General features: G+C 47.8%; 1 protein-coding gene across 3 annotated transcripts in view; it reads left to right on the top strand.

Moving 5' to 3' along the window:
* Positions 1-218: 218 nt before the first annotated feature.
* GRIA1 (glutamate ionotropic receptor AMPA type subunit 1) overlaps positions 219-16,205 on the top strand; it is a 120,018-nt gene continuing 104,031 nt past the window's right edge. The window contains exons 1-2 of one of the 3 annotated variants that reach the window (XM_032124705.1): positions 219-506; positions 2,622-2,759. In XM_032124705.1, the coding sequence (XP_031980596.1) occupies positions 425-506; positions 2,622-2,759 (220 nt within the window). In that variant the 5' untranslated portion in view covers positions 219-424. The remainder of the gene's footprint in view (positions 507-2,621; positions 2,760-16,205) is intronic. The other 2 variants (XM_032124704.1, XM_032124703.1) reach the window with 2 other exon arrangements.

Genomic DNA, 16,205 nt, shown 5'->3' with positions numbered 1-16,205 from the left:
TTGAGCTCCTGCCAAAGAGAAGTTGAGGGGGAAAGCTGGGAATTTAGGGGTAGGTGGGAATTGCCCTTAGAGCCCCGAGCCAGAACCTCGGGGGAAGAGCCGGGGTCGGGGGGGATGCGGTGCCCAGCTGTTGAGCTCCAGCTGGGAGCAGGGGAAGGAGCTGGGTGGAAGCGCCTGGCGTGTGCGTGTGTGTTGTGTGTGGCGGGGGAGGGATGTGGATGAGGAGCGGGCTCTCTTTCTTTCTCTCGGGGCTCAGTTAATCCTGCTGCCAGGCGCTGCTCAGCGGCAGTCTCAGCGCTGGATTCGGAGCGAGGGAGACGCGCACCCCGGAGGCGCAGCGGAGGCAGCTAAAGAGAGCAGAGCGGGGGAAAAATCAAATCTATGCTTGGAACTGGGCTTCTTTTTCGCCAATGCAAAAGGGAATATGCAGCACATTTTTGCCTTCTTCTGCACCAGTTTCCTAGGGGCGGTGTTAGGGGCCAATTTCCCCAACAATATCCAAATAGGTGAGTGCGGGGCTGGGGATGATGGTCCCTGGCGAGGGGGTAGGGGTGGAGAGGGGGGTGGTGGGGGAAAACGGACCCGTTTGTGTGCTTTCAAAGGCAAAATGTGTGTGTATGTGTGTGAGGGCGAGAGCGAGGGGATGAATTGCGAGGGCTGGATGTGTGCGTTGATACCAGCTTTGCCGGAGCAGAGATGGATCAATTTGGCTTTGGGGGAGGGGAAGATTGGGAATAAATGCCTGCACGCACACACACCTCAACACAGAGGGAGAAAAGTGCCTCTGAAATGGAGGAAGTATGAATAAAATATCTGTTTCTTGCCCTGAGAAATGCCTGGGTTGCCATTGTGTGTTGCTGCATTTGCAAAATCGGTGGTTGCCTGATACGTTTTTGTGAGGATGCTCTCATCTGTAGGTAACTGGGACGGGAGGTAACAAACAGATGCTGTCTGTTGTTATTGCTAAAGAATAAGGGCAAAGCTATTGGAAGAAGATCTCGCATTGAAGTCTCTTTCCATTTCATGCCACTTGCTTCCCCTCCACACCAGCAGTGCCTGTTTGATTCCTTCCTCTCTTCCTGTAACTTCTCAGTGCTCCTCTCCCTCCTTGCCTGGGTTTATTATTACTCTCCCATTGATCTTTACTGCTGATCATTTGCAACCTAGCCCCAGATTCCCTTCCCGTGCACGCCGGTTTTCTTTCCCGCCTCCCTTCTCTTTACAATGCCAACCAATTGCTAGTCCACCAAGTTCAGGCAACTCCTGCCTGAGTCCAGCTGCACAATCAGTGCTTTTATTGCTCTTGATGCTGCATCGTTGTCTCCCTCCCTTCCTGTCTCCCCTTTACCCCAAATTTGTGCAAAATCCCAGATTTTTTGCCTTTCAACAAACACAACTTGGCTACGAGCATCTGATTCCTCTGATATCCATGATTAGGCTGTGGGGTGGGAGGAACGGGGGAGGTGGGGGGATATTGGTGCACAAATAGCCCTTTTCACACAAGGAGATGCCCCCTCTACTAAAGATGTGCAAAGTGACGTTGATGGCAGGTCCTTGCCTATTTGTTTCTTCCTCAAGTCATCTTGGGCATCGATACTTTCTGCAGCTTTATTTTAATTCTCCCTTGTTGCTAAGTGCTTTGTTTCCCTCCTCCTGAAATGCCAGTAGCAGCGCTCTCTTTAAATGCGTATAGATTACAAGACAGGCCGAATTTAATAGCATCTTTCTGGAGGCTGTGAAGGGATCTGCTGCAAGCCAAGGTTCCTGCTGGGGGAGCAACAGGAAACTTTTCCTAGGGCTGGGTTATTGCTGCACTTTTTTCCAGATCCATGGGGGAAGAGATGCTCTGAGCTTTGGTCCAGCCCGGTCCCAGTTCCTATCCTGTTTGTATCATTCTGTGGTTCTGCGCTTGTCTGTGCTTCTGTTTCGATTGATTCCTTTGAGGGTCAAGCTTTAAGTTTCCTCCCCAGTTTGAATTTGGCCACTGTCACCTGTTAAATTCAGGTGTTTCCTGTGCAACAAGCCTCCAGCAGCAGCAGTCGTTTGGTCACAGTCCCGTGTCACTGTGGCTCTCACAGCCCTGTCCCCATTCACCCAGTGCTGTGCCCGGCTCAGCCAGGCTGCCCCACACCCCAGAGTCCCTCAGTGTGGGGGAACCCCTGCAACCCTCTTGTAGCAAACCTCTCCTCCTAGTCAGCAGGGCTTAAACTGAGCCTCATGACAAGCGAGGGGAGGAAGGAAGGCTCTCATTCTTCCTTTACTGAGGAAATATTGACAGCATTACCATTCCTCGTGCTTGAAGTTACGGGGGGTGAGGAGGCTGAGCCACACCCCATGGATTATCCCTATCCTGCAGGCTGCTTGGCCTGGGGATGCATCAGGGCTCCTGTATGTGATCCAGGGTTACATAACACACATACTGGAAAGGTTTTCTGCTCCTATCCTGTCTGCAGTGGGCACAAAACCCTTGGGTCTTGTGTGCTGGAGGATTTCCGAGTTGAGAGGCACTCCCTGGGCTGCGGAGCTGTAGGCTCTGCTCGCAGGAATATTTTGGACTGATGATGTTTCTAATACGAATGTTCTTAAGACCTTTCTTCTTATTGCTCTGTTTTTCTCCCCAGGGGGGTTATTTCCTAATCAGCAGTCCCAGGAACATGCGGCTTTTAGGTTTGCGTTGTCTCAGCTCACGGAACCCCCTAAGCTCCTTCCCCAGATCGACATTGTGAACATCAGTGACAGCTTTGAAATGACATACACCTGTAAGTACCAGCGTCCACCGTGCTCTGCCTTACTTTGGGTGCTTTATTCCTGACTTGGGTTTGTTTCCTGTCTGAAATATGGGACCTCTTGCTCCAAATGTGCATCTCGCCTTTAGGGTCCAGGCAAGAAAACCCCAAACATACAGACAAAGGGTCTCTGAGTTGTTTTGGTTTATGCTGAGGAGTAGGGGTGAGGTAGTGCTGCAGTTATTCAGCGTGTCTTGTGTTTCCCCTTCCATTGCATCCCAAGTGGTATAAACCCCCCAACATTTCATTTTTTTGTTTCTCTAACCTCTGCCCAGCTCATTATGTTGAGGTTTCATCCCCATATTTCCCATAGCTGTGATATACAACAAAGACACCCCTTTCCACCCACAGAGAGCACAGAAATCTCTGTTTAGTGTGAACAACTTCTTCCTCAGCCCCAGTTTAACCATCTGTCCTTGTAATTTAAGAAAGACCTAGCAGAAACCAGCAGCTTGGTGCAAGTGGAGTCCAAATCCACAATAAGGTCATGCCTGATAATGACAGAGAGGTAAGAGAGTTCTAGTTTAAAGAAATTAATTCATTGGCTCTAAAAACAGGTATTAAAGAATGAATTTGCACCACAGAACTGATCTCAGGGTGTATCTGCACCCTGATGAAGCACAGCACACTGGCTGTACTGTCCTCATGATACGATATAATTGGGAAAAAAGCCTAGCCTGATAGGTAAAGCCAAGGTTCGCAGCAAAAAAACAAGACCAGGAGGAAACCAAAGGAAAACCAAACCCGTAACACAGCCCTGTGGTTGCTGTGGCAGCCTTTGCTTCCCTTGGAGCACAGGGTGCAGTGCTGTGGGCGAGGGGCTCGCGCCGGCGGGATGCGATGCACAAAGAGTTCCTTGGTTTGACCTGGTGTCAGACACTGCTGCTGACGCTCCCTGAGCCTGTGTGCATGTTTGGGGGCTGTCAGGAGAGGCTGGAGGAAGTGTTCCCTTTGTAGAGCCTGTTGGATTGTTGTTGGCTCGTGTCCGTAGTGTCCTCTTGAGTCACTGAAACATTCCCCCTGCGGTTTGGTTGTGTGGGATAGAGGTGAACACAAACTGTTCTCTCTGCTCAGAATTGCACAGAAGGGATCTCCTGGAAGAAAGAGCCAGGAATGTACCAGAGGAGAATTAATTAGGCTTTTTGAAGAAAAAGAAAGAAAGTTGTGATATTTTCTGTTGGAGGGTTTGTAAATACAAGATTTCAGGAATTTCCTGCCCAGTATGGTATAGGAGAGAGAAGTAACAATTTGGCCACACTTTCTTTGCAGTATCTAATGGCATATCTAAAGATTTTCTATTTTCCTTAATATCCCTCTATTTGCCAACAACAAGGTTTCCATCAAGGTAGAGCAACTATTTCAGCTCAATCCAATGGCACTTTCTTGGCAGGAAAACCAGACAAATAGAATAAAAAAGCCAGACCTTGTATCTATCAAGGGAAAACATCACCCACCTGGGGTAGAGTTGCTGACTGTGGCTGGGGATGAGCTATTTCAGAGCTGATAGCAGGAAGAAAGCAGACACTGCAAGAATATCACTCAAATAAATTCTCCATCTGCACATGGCTTTCCTTCCCATTCCATGCCTGCCACTAATGGTTTTGTTTACAGCTTCGATGGCAAGACCATGACACCAGTTATGCTTCAGAAATCTGTCATTAGTACTGTGGGGGCAGGGGTGGTCTCCCGAAAGCTGAATGGAAGCAAGGCAGCCTCCCAAAGGATGTTATATTTGAGCTCTATGTAGGGCACATTGTCCTAGATCAGACCAGCAGAGCACTCTGCACAGTCCAACTTCACTTGTCCTCGTTTTGCTTTTCTTATAATTAAAAACTTCCTAAGTTCCTCCAGACTATGGAAGGCAGCATTTGTTTTGTAAGCACAAAAGAAGGTGTTATTCCATGTACCCTAGGGGTGAAAAAAAACCCCAACCTAAAGAAAACAGGCCATTAGGAGACCTGATTTTAGTACTCTAGAGCTGAAGTGAAACTTTTGTCAGAAATTAGCTCATTCTTCATCTTCCAGCTAATTCCTTGCCTGGTTGCCAAGACTAGATATCAGCAGAAAGATCTGTTTATTTAGAGAGAATAAAAGCCCTGCCCACACAGTGGTCCTTATCTTCTGGGAAAAGACTGGCCGTGCTACCAGTTAAAAGTACCAGGTTTTGTTCCCATGGAGATAGAGAACACAGCATTTCCTTGGCATTATCTGTTTCTGTGACAGTTAAGTCCAAGGGTGTTTGGACCCTGTGAACCTGATGCTTCACCTATCTGGGTCTCCAAGAGGACATCTGAGCAAGACTCGTAGGTCCCAGCTCCACTGCAAATCCTGCTTCGTGCTGGGAGCCAGCCTCGTGTGCTAAATGTAGTCCTTATGGCAAGTGCCTGAAGCAGCATCATTCAAAATACAGAACAGATATTAAGAATCAGTGGTGACAGCAGAAGCAACACCCTTGTTGGGCAGCTTGTGGGGTGGCGATGAAGTGGCGGGATGAAGTGCAGCACAACGACAGCAGCCTGGCTGAGGAAATCGTGTGCAAAATGTATTTCGGCATCGGCTGTGACCCTGGTCACCTCTGCCTGACACGGAGCTGCTTGCTGGGGGGGATGAGCGAGCTGTGGTGTGACAGTGGGTGAAGTGAGCTGTGGTGTGACAGTGGGTGAAGTGAGCTGTGGTGTGACAGTGGGAGAAGTGAGCTCCGTGCCCAGGTGACAGCGCCGTTAATGACGCGCCGCGACGGTCGTAAATTGGTAACGATGACACCCATCTGAGGGAGAGATCTGCAGAGTACCCAGAGGCTGCTGTAGTCTCTGGGCTGTCACTGTGACAGCCCTGCAATAACTTTCACATTTCTGGTGTTTTCAGATGTGGGCTTTTTATCGTTAGGCAGTGGTTGTGAACACCTCTGTGCGGGTCCTGTGGTCCCTGTGTGCAACATGTCAGGAGACGATGTTTTTAAGCAAACCATAATCATTAAGAAAGCAAGAAGAGGTTGTAGATACAACGTGTGGTGACTTCCTGTTTCATGTGCGGGGTTGATGTTAATGTTGTTGCATCACTGAGGCATGGGCACATTTCAATAACTGAAATATCTTCCTGAATTCATTCCGTCTCACAGAATAGCTGGTAATGAACACGCTCCGTGGTTGCAGCTGGGTGCCTGATGGGGCTTACCCGTATGAAAGTACACACCTGCCACTCTGGGAGCTCTTAACTAAAGGTTAGGAGGCCTTATAATTTTGTGCTATTTCTTCAAAGGCCAAGGAAATTGTTTAGGGGAGGAGGGTGAATTGAGGGTCCTTCCTTCAGCAGAATTAGACAGCAGTGCCAGGTGACTGTAAAGGGTAAAATGATGGTGTGGTGTAGCTGAAATATGTACCTGGTGACATAGCAGAGCAAAACCATTCTGATCAGCTTTGAAGACATGTTCAGAGGTTCTGTCTCCAGCCATGTTTGGAAAAGAGCTTTATGGCCTCCACACAGTCTCTAGCAAACTCTGCCACTCTGTGTTTTGCCGTGTCTGACTGCACTCAGGGGAGACCCAGGACAGCAGAGTTGATGCTGCAGGTCAGAGTGGAGAGGGCTGGGAAGAGGGGTGCTCTGTGCCAGATGTGAGGGCACACGAGCTTTGCAGCTTAAGAGAGATCTGCAAATTCCTGTCCCTGGAAGGTCCACAGTGGATGGGAGCACTGTGTCCTGTTGACAGAAGAGGGATGAGAGGTTTCTTGCTTGAGACAACCTGTGCTGGGAATAGTTTTCTCCTATTCTTCATCTCAGCCTCCAGTTGTGCACAGTGTAATGCACATCCCCGTCCTGTGCAGAGCCCAGCTCCTCAGGGATTATGAGTTGTTTCAGCCACAGCTCCATAGCTTTATTTAATTTGTGGTGCAGAGACTCCTGCTTTCAGCCTTTGGCTGAGGTCTCCAGGTGAGCCTGGCAGCATCAGGCAGACATGGAGGCTGCTCTGGCTGTCCTGGGAAGAGGATGGCTCAGCAACAGCCTGGCCTGGGAGCTGTGCCCTGAGAGCGGGGCTCACACAAGGTGAGTCACCAGCTTGGTAAATCTGTCCCTGCAAAACTCAGGCCACCTTGCAGGGATGACCAGTGACTAAAATAACCCCTGTTCATCACTGAGCCCTGCAGCTTTGCTGAGGCAGCCACCAGATTTTGTGTGCTTGGGTGGTGGGCTGCTGACAAGGGGAATTCAGGAGCTGCACACCTGAAACACAAGGGTCTGCACAGGATAGCAACGGGATTTTGTGGCTGCAGGAAAACTTGTAAAGAGGCTGAAAACAATGAATTGATCCCTCTCCTTCGCTGCATGCACAGATACAGTTACTGTGGGGTCCTCATACCGACTATATGCTGTGGGTGCTGCTGGAATATCAACAGTTGAATCTGTTCTGCAAATTAGAAAATGAACATGTAGTTTGGATTCTGTTCATATTTTATGAAGGCCTCCAAGCACCAATTAGAGAGGGATTTGGAGTGATCACTCACTCCATGCTTATGTTCTTATCAATAGCAGCAAGCTTACATCCAGATCAGCTATGAAATGAAGCCTTTCTTTTTCTTCTTTTCCTTGGATACTTACATATATAGATAGAGTATTTATAGAAATTGCTTTTTATCTCTTAAATTACCTCTCAGAGATAGGAAGGAATAGGCAAGCAGTTGAATGTTCTCAAATGAGGATCTAAATTTGGTTTAATTAAACAATTACTGTGTGTTGAATTTAAAGGAAGCTTCTTTGTTGACAAACATATGATGGTCGCCATTTCTTGTAAAGGTGTTGCTGTAATTATTCCAGCAGTAATCAATTAGAATGCAATTTTTATAATTAAACTTCCACAGTCTAAATAAGCCCAGCTCTGTAGTAGTTGTGGTGTTGCTAGACTTGTTTTTATTTTCACAGTGCTCAGAAATATCACGTGAGTGCTTTTGGATTTTCTTTTCCCTGCAGAGCTCAGGATGCTTGCTATGACTACTTAATGTGAGTTAAGCCAACAGAAACATGGATTTAATGATCAGATGCAGTCTGATTAATACAACACAGGTACTACAAGGAGATCCATCTCCTTAGATTATGTCACAGGAAAAGATGTGATGCAGACAGATGAATCACAGAGCATCAACTCATGTTAGAACAGCCTGAGGTTAAGGTTGCTCAGTTTTGGGCAGGGATGGGCTGTAGCTTTCTAGTAAGTGTGTGTTTGTTTAGTGAGATGTTAGCAGCTTGGAGTGTGCTGATGGGTGAAATCCTGCCAAATAGGAGGGAGCAGGTCCTGGAGGTGACACCAGCACCCTGTGTCCCAACATGTCTGCAGGGCCCTCGGGGTGGGTGCTGGGTACTCAGTGGCCACAGTCACCACTGAAGAAGGCAGGGGCTTGCCCCATATGATTTCTCCAGGAAGGAATAACATTTAAAACATGAGTGCTGAGCCATTTCCCCAACAATGGCTGCCAGGACAGGACAGGTTGTCTGTGTCCTCCACAGATCTGGGCATGGAGAGTTTTGGGTAAATGTGGGACAATACCATCATCAGGGACACTGTCTCTTGACAGAGGCAGCCCTGCAAGAGGCTGGCACCACACATCAGGAACTGTGTCCCCCGGTCTGGCGTGTCCATCTCTTCAAAGGCCATGGGAGCACTTATTCTTTGCATGTCTATTTTTGTGTATTCAAATTTTTTTATCCTGGGTGGTGGGAGAGTTGCCTGGGGAGAAAAGCAGATATGACGCCATAAGGAAAAATCAGAGGGAGGAATAAGGGGAATTTCACACCTGCAAATCTATCTGCTCATCTGGAAAGGATCCCAGCACTGGTGACAAGCAGAAAAGAGAGTGAAGAAGTAAAATTTGGGCTATGCAGTAGGCAGAGGAGGGATTTGAGAAACAGTGAGCAGCACAGGCCAGACCTGTCCATTGTGTGACAGTCACAGCTTCCACTCACAGCTTATCTTTTCTTCTCTAAAAATAAAGCATTTCCATGTGATAGGGATTCTACTAGGCCAGAAACAGACAAGCTTTATTTTTTGGCATTATTAGCAAGGTGAGAGTGGAAATCTTCATGTGATTGCAAGGAAGGCAGCGCAGGGAAGTGTGCTGTTCATTTCCAAAACTGGTGGGAATTTGAGATATATACATTTACATTTTCCTTAATAGGGTTAGGGCCCCAAAGGCAGCAACTCTCTGCCACCAGAAATGAAAAAGGTCCCCGTTAGCTTCAGTAACACGTGGAGCTCAGAGCAAACACAAAACCAACATGCTCCTTAAAGAGGCAATAAGTCAGGGAGACTTTAATATTCTGAAGATCCAAATTCTCCGGGGTACGGTATTAACACAAGTCAGAAGACAAAGATGCATTTATTTCAACTGCATTCCTTTAAAGAGAGAAGGTTTTATTCCTCTTACTTTAGTTGTGCAGAAATGAAACGGGGCACTGTTTTTCCCAGTGAAAAGTTCCATGTGAAGTCCTTTGGTAACACCTGAGGAAGTTGGGGGTTAGGCAAGGTGCAGCAGAGGGGCCAAACCAAGCCATTTGCAATCCACCATCATTCCAGCAAAAAAGATTTCAAAATAGTACTAAATTATTAGGGCAGTAACAGTGTGGTATCCAGCAGAAACTTCTCCCTGCTCACCTGCTGAACTGATCGCTCATCAGCTTAAACAGTAACGAGTCTCCAGCTGATTTTGTCACGCCGCCCTTTCAGCAGCCAGACCCACTTATCCTCTCTGAGGCACTCTTAAAAAAAACAAAACACCAAAACAACACAAAAAACCAAAAACCTCTAGAAATGTTGATTCATTTTCTTAATGTAGATCAGTTATTTTCCCTGTTGTCTGCAAAGCAGACCCTGCCAATCTTCACCCAGGGTTGCAATTCAGTTGTGCTTATGCTTTGCTGGACTGAGGGACCCCTTGAGGAAGCAGCAGTGAGAGGCAATGAAGAGGTGAGTGACAGCTAAAAATGCCAAATCTTGGCTTCTTCAAGAGGGTCTTTTCATTCTTCTATTTTATTTGTTTTTGACAGAGTGGAGGAGTGCAAAAGAAAACAACTGATGTCTAAGATGGAGTTGTACTGATGGCAGGATTCTCGTGTGGATGTGGCATATGTGTCTGCATTTCTCTATATGCTATAGGAGTCTTGGCTTTGATTTTGTGAGATCCTGCCACTATGCTAATGGAGACAAAGTGGGAAGGAGATGAAAGGTTGAGGGCTGGAGGGTCAGAGGAAAGATACAGAAACCTCTGTAAGTAATCTGGATGCAGTGTGGTAGAATCTCACATGGAATCAAGGGCTATTTCTCACCTCCCTGCCCTCCCAAACACTTTGCTTTGATCTTTGCTAGCAGTGAGCTTCAACAAGCAAAAAGCATCAGTGATTACACAGATTCAGATGGGTTTTTCTCCTGCTGGCCTGCCAACATCCCCTGAACACCCCGAGCCTTGTTGGCTTTTCTTCCACACAGCACCCACATCCCGTTCATTGCCATCCATGAGGAGAACAGCACTGCTATTCTGCCGGGTAAACAGCAGAAAAAATTACCAGCAGGCCTGAGAGCTTGTGAGGAAAGCACAGGCAAGCAAAGTCCAACAGAGAGCACACAGGGACAGAGGATGTAGAACCCATGGAATAGGAGACACAGCATGGGAAAGGAGCAAGGCAGCAGCTCTGGAGGGGCTGTGGATGTGCAAAAGGTGGAGTTTTCCCTTCTCTCTTTTCAGCCCTTAGCTAAGCAAGGGAAGGTTTTTCTTTCTGAGGGCTCTTCCTCCTTCTGCTCAAATTTGAGCTGGAGCTGCCAGTGTCTCCTGTTTGGTCAGCACCAAAAGCACCAACATCAAGACTTTGTAATAATTTATATGCCTTTAAAGATTTATATGCCTCATCTTACTCCTGTCCTCCACCTTCATGTAGGTGATACACAAAGGTCCTGTGTTGGTCCTGAGATGGGAGTGTTTGGCCAGAGAAAAGGGAGACAACAAACGCTGAGATGTAGCCCCCAGAGCTGCAAAGGAGGCTCCTGTCAGAGCATGCATGGCAAGGGAGGCTTGGGGGTGACCACCCCGTTGGTATCTAGCAGGGGCCCAGATCAGCAGGGAAACGGGGACAGGTCTGAGCCACCAGCACTGTGCCTGCAAGGGCTGAAGCAGCCAGCAGAGCTGCCGTGGAGAAAGAGGCCTGGCCTGCAGGGAGTTCAGGAGAAATGTCTTTGTGCAGAAGGTGATTAATGTCTTTAATGAACTACCAAACGAAGTAATAGAAAGCCAAAGCAAGATGGCCGCAGTGGGGGAAGGGGTGAGGAGATGACGCTGTTGCAGGCGAGGAGGAGGCAGGGAGAGGTGCAGCCCATGCAGCGCTGCTGTTCCCAGCTCAGAAAAACAGGCAGGCATGGCAGCTGTCCCCAGTCCATCCCGAGCAAAGGCAGATCTGAGTGCCTTTCACAGATTTAATCAGCATTAATTCAGTCTTCCAGCCTGTCTTCATTCTGGGGTCTCGTCTGCTCAGCTCATTATGGCTGTGCCAAAACCCACTGCCTGCAGCTTCAAGGTGTGGGGATGGCAATCTGGGACCCCCTGTGCTCCTATCCTGTGGGGACAGCAAAGGAAGAGGCTGTGGGGAGAGTGGAGCCTCTCCTCTGTCAGGGAACAGACCTCCTCAGGTCCCAGGAGTCTGGGACCTGGATTAGCCTTGGCTGACAGGAGTTAAGAGTCATCATTTGTTTGGGAACCTGCAAGAAATGTGTGGATGGAGTCAGGCAGATTTCTAACATTGAGTCATCTATACCATAACATCTTTAGCAGCCTTGTGTGCCACACTCATAGAGACCTCAGGGGGAGCAGATACATCTCCTGAACCCACAGAGCCCCGAGCAGTCCCAGGGCTTGCAGCCACACATGAACTGGAAAATCAGCTCTTTGTGTTCCCAACATGATTACATCTATGTGCTGATACTTTGGGAGCCAGTGGGTTCACTGTGCAGCCCTCAGGTGGGACGTGAGACAGTTCCTGCATTTCCATCCCTGCTTCCAGAGCAACCACACACTTTCAGAGATGAGCCCTTCCCCAGAATGCCCATACCATTTCTTGCTCTGGAGAAACAAGCAGTACTTTGGGGTACAGGCTTGTTCTGTCAAAGAGGAAACTCTCATTCAAGCGTCATCACAGTTTTAGTGAGGCTTAGCAGTCACACTATGTTGGGAATACCAACATTCAGCATCTCAGCAGCTCTCAGTGACCACTCTCAAACTTCTCTTCTCTGTTTGAGAATATTTAGCCCATCAAAGCTTGTTCTCGAATCCTCACATGTGTCCTCATGCCCCCTAATTGGACTGTTCCTTCCTCTGTGAAGTACCAGGTAAAGCAACAGAATTGTGTTGATTTTGGCTTAGTTTACCATGAGACTTTGAGAGGCAGGTGAGATGAATCCTATCCCAAAGTGTCTGCAGCTGCATTATGTTCTTCTGCTAATTCCTCAAGACTCGGCTGAAGGTGACATTTCAGCAGTATCAAACATTTTGCTGCTCTCCCTGTGAGCAGCCTGTAAAGGCTTTGATAAAAGCAGGCATCACATTGCAAACAGGCTCTTCGCAGTTGTGCTATTCTGATGTATTGCTGAGAAGTGAAGAAAACATATGTTCATGGCACAGAAACTGCTCTGCTCAGGTTCTCCTTCTGTATTTTGGTACCGCACTGCAGTGGCCCCCCAAGGGCAGGGGCCTGGCATTGTGATGTGCTTTTATCCCCTTGGCCTCTTCTATTCCTCACTTTTCATGGGTTTGCTGCTGGCATGAGTGTTTACAGTGCTCTAACAGCCGTGCCTGGGTTTGCTTTTGCAGTCTTTTAGCAGATCTCTTTCTCCCTCTTCCTGTTGATACACTCCTGGCTGATAGCGCCTGTCCCTAGAACTCAGCTCTGGGGGGAACCTTAGGGTTGGTATCATCAGGGGAGGAATGCCTTCAGACGCTGTGGCATTTCCAAAAGAGCACCCAGGGATTTGGCTGAGCAAGCCCCACTAGCTCAAATGGGAAGAGCACAGTTAAGCCTTGTGCGGCACTGGAACAAACAATCCTGTGGGAAAGGAAAAAAAAACCTCATTGCTTGGCCCATAAAAAAAAAAAAGTAATTTCTCCAGTAGCATCCTATAGCAGCTGAGACAAATCAGACTCAAAGCTCTACATCAAAACACACCTGAAAATCTTGGGACATTCTGAATCCCATCCCAATCTGTCCTGAGTTCTAATTGCCATTTGGCCACAATCTCAGAGGAGTCGGAGAGCAATGCGTGTTCAGGCTTCCTGTTCCAAGCCTGTCTCAGGACAGAAAGTAAAAGTGTGAATCCAAACTAGCAAGTTGAGCAGAACTTTAAAAACAAACAGGAAAAAAAAAGAGAAAAAAATCATCCCCAGGGCTGTGGAGTGAAATCTAGAGCAGTGTCATGTAGGCTGGGGGTGGAGGGAATTGGGGCCATGACATTCAGGTACAGCAGCATCCTGGGGTGAGGAGCCTTTGGAGAATGTGTGCTTGTCTCATCCAACGTGTGTTTCTCATCCAAGGTGTGTTGTCCCAGCTGTGCAGAGGAATGAGCTGTGTGGCTGTAGGACTGAGGGTGCCTGTGCCATAGGATGATTCATGTCCAGAGACCACGAGGTGCTGCAGAGGTGCAGCACTGAGGGGTGAGGTTTTGATTCCCCTAGATATCCTTGCCTGCAGGCAATACAGCAAATTCTTCACTTTCAACAACGGCAAATTTACATTAAAAAAAGGCTTCATCAAAGGGAAATTGGGCTTGACAGTCTCCCTTTAGCCACTGGAGAGCAGCAAGCAGACAGGCGCAGGAGGCTCGTTCCTGTCCCTTGCTGTCTGGTGTTCTGTGGTTTTGGCATTGCAAAAATGGGAAGCATCTGTGAGCCCTTTGGATCACAAATAGATCTGGGAGCCTGCTACTTCTGCTAACAACTCATTTATTATCAGGGAGCAGAGAGTTTCTTCTGAGCCAGTGCAATCTATCATTTCTTAAAGACGCTGTGTGATATCGAAAGAATTTGCTTTAAGGGTTGGCACCTGGAACCCTGTAAAGAGCCCATCTTTGGGAAGAACTCTCCTTCCTCACTTCCTCACTAAAATTTCTTTTTCCCAGCTTCAGGAATAAGGATGTTTAGCAGCAGAGCACTCTTTGCTCTGAGAAGTTCAAGAGCATTCCTGCTCTGAAAAATTCCTTGGGAGATGCTTCTCTCCTGCTTCTCCGTTGCTTTTCTCTCCGTGAGAATAGAGTACTTTGCCCAAAATACTGATGTAGGGATGGTGAAGAGGCTATTCCAGCCCCCTTGCATGGAACCCATCTCTGCAGCTCCAGGCAGGCTAAGTCTGCCCCACACACAATATCCCACCCGCAGGCAGCACCTGCTGCTGCCTGGCCTGGATTTTGTGCTGCTTCAACACAGAGCTTCCTCTACCATGTCAGCCCATTTGCCTCCCCAAAGTGTACTCTGGGGCCACTCTGTAGCCCCAAACAAGTCCCTGCACCCACAGACCTGCAGTCGGAGCAGCTCTGCCAAAGAGCAATTTCCCTCATCCATTGGTCAAGGGTGCCACGGTGTTGTCTGTGCAGATGGTGAGTGGCCTGATGTGGGCACTCCAAATCCAACCCTCCTTTCCTATAGACATCAGTGATGTGATGAAAGCCCATTTCATTCTGTTCTTGGAAGCAGCTGTGAGCTCACACCAGTGTTTTGGGCTGCTGTTATCTCCTGGCTGCTTAAATTCCTGGGCTCACAGTGTTCTTCAAGGGAATTTGCTGTCAGAGTCAGCAGGAGAGATGGCAAGATATGCTGGATGTGCAGGACGTGCAGGGTGCCAAGTGATGGGGCACTGTGACCCTTTGCAGATATTTTCCTCAGTTTTCATGTTCAGCTGGTTGATGTGGTTTAACCATTCTTCCTTCAATCTGCACTAAGGAACTAGTCCAAGAAAATACAATGTTTGTCTTAATTTTGGTTTAGTATTTAAACATCTTTTCAGCGTGATGGGGAAATCCGGGCTACACATATGTGCTTTTACACTATCAATTCCCTGGATTGTGGATCAAGGCTTTTCTAAAGGAGGCTGACTTGATCCAAAGAAATGCAAGGGGATTTGTGACCTGTGAGGCCATCACTGCTTGTCTTTACCTTTCCTGCAGATTTTTCCCAGCAACATTATGCTCCACCCTGATTTTAGCTCATTCTTCCCTGCCCTGCAGCAGGATTTTCCTTTTGGCTGTTCTGCACCAGTCTGTGCCTCCAACCATGTCAAGCCCCATGCTCAAGATGTTGTGAGCCTCTCATGGCTGTCGTGGTTTCTACTGTTCACCTGTTGCACCTCTCTCATCAGGAGTTTATCAAGCTTTCATAGCAGTGTTTCACCCTTATATTTGTTTATCAAATATTTGGGGTGTTGATTTTTAGCTTAAGCTTGTAGGTACCAAAACAATCAGGTTTTTAAAGGCATTTTAGTGTTTACTGATTCCTCCAGGAGCATCAGTACCTAACTGATATAGTGTGTTCTGGGTGATACTAGTGTCCCCATGCATCTGTCTCAAGTGTAGCACAAATAGGATTATTATCTTATGCAAACCACTTTTTTTTTTTTTTGGATGAAAGAACAAACCAAAACCAGAATTATATCTCAATGTTTCTTTTTCATGGAAGGCGTGCGTTTCTGCTCTCCTGTTCTGTGCTGGTGCTGCAGAACAGTCTCTAACAGCAGCTGAACTCCCATGGTCCACTTTCCTCCTGCCCATGCATGGATGAACCCATCTCTGGCTATTTCTGGCTCTGCTGCTCTTTGGGTGACAAGGGGAAGGGGCAGTGCTGGCTGGTCCCAGCCTGGCTGTGCTGTTCTGGAGGGTGCACGCAGCTCCTCCTCTCTACCTTGGTTTGTCACAGTGCTGTGGGATACTCTGTGTGGGAGCTGATCCCCTTCCTCAGATCCTCATCTCTCCTAGAGTGAGATTTTGCCTCGGGATCATGCATCCGTCTTGCACCTCATTTTCTGTTTTGCCGGAGATATGTCCTGCCAAGATCAGATGGCTGAGGAGCTCTAATGGCTTCCTCATTTAATTGCTTTCCTCAAGAAGTGAGAGGAAAATAAAATGTGCAAGGGGATACACCAAGACATCAATGGTTAAAAGAAAATTAAAATCTTGAAAAGGGTGTATTGAGTTTTAGGCAAGTGGTAGAATCAGGCACCGATGATAAATGAGAGCTGAAGGCTTGTGGCAAGTGCATTAGAGGCAGCCTGTAACGTGGTCTTTAAATCAACATTTGTTGCAGTTCAGTCCCATCCCCAGACAGCAGCTGAAGCGAGCAGTGAAATGTCTCCTCTGGTCCCTCGCCCCATCGCTCTCACCGTGGGGCTCTGCAATTCCTGCAGGCACCA

The sequence above is a fragment of the Corvus moneduloides genome, chromosome 15, assembly GCF_009650955.1.
Source record: "Corvus moneduloides isolate bCorMon1 chromosome 15, bCorMon1.pri, whole genome shotgun sequence".
Taxonomy (NCBI): Eukaryota; Metazoa; Chordata; class Aves; order Passeriformes; family Corvidae; genus Corvus; species Corvus moneduloides.
This window is presented reverse-complemented; position numbering and strand designations above follow the sequence as displayed.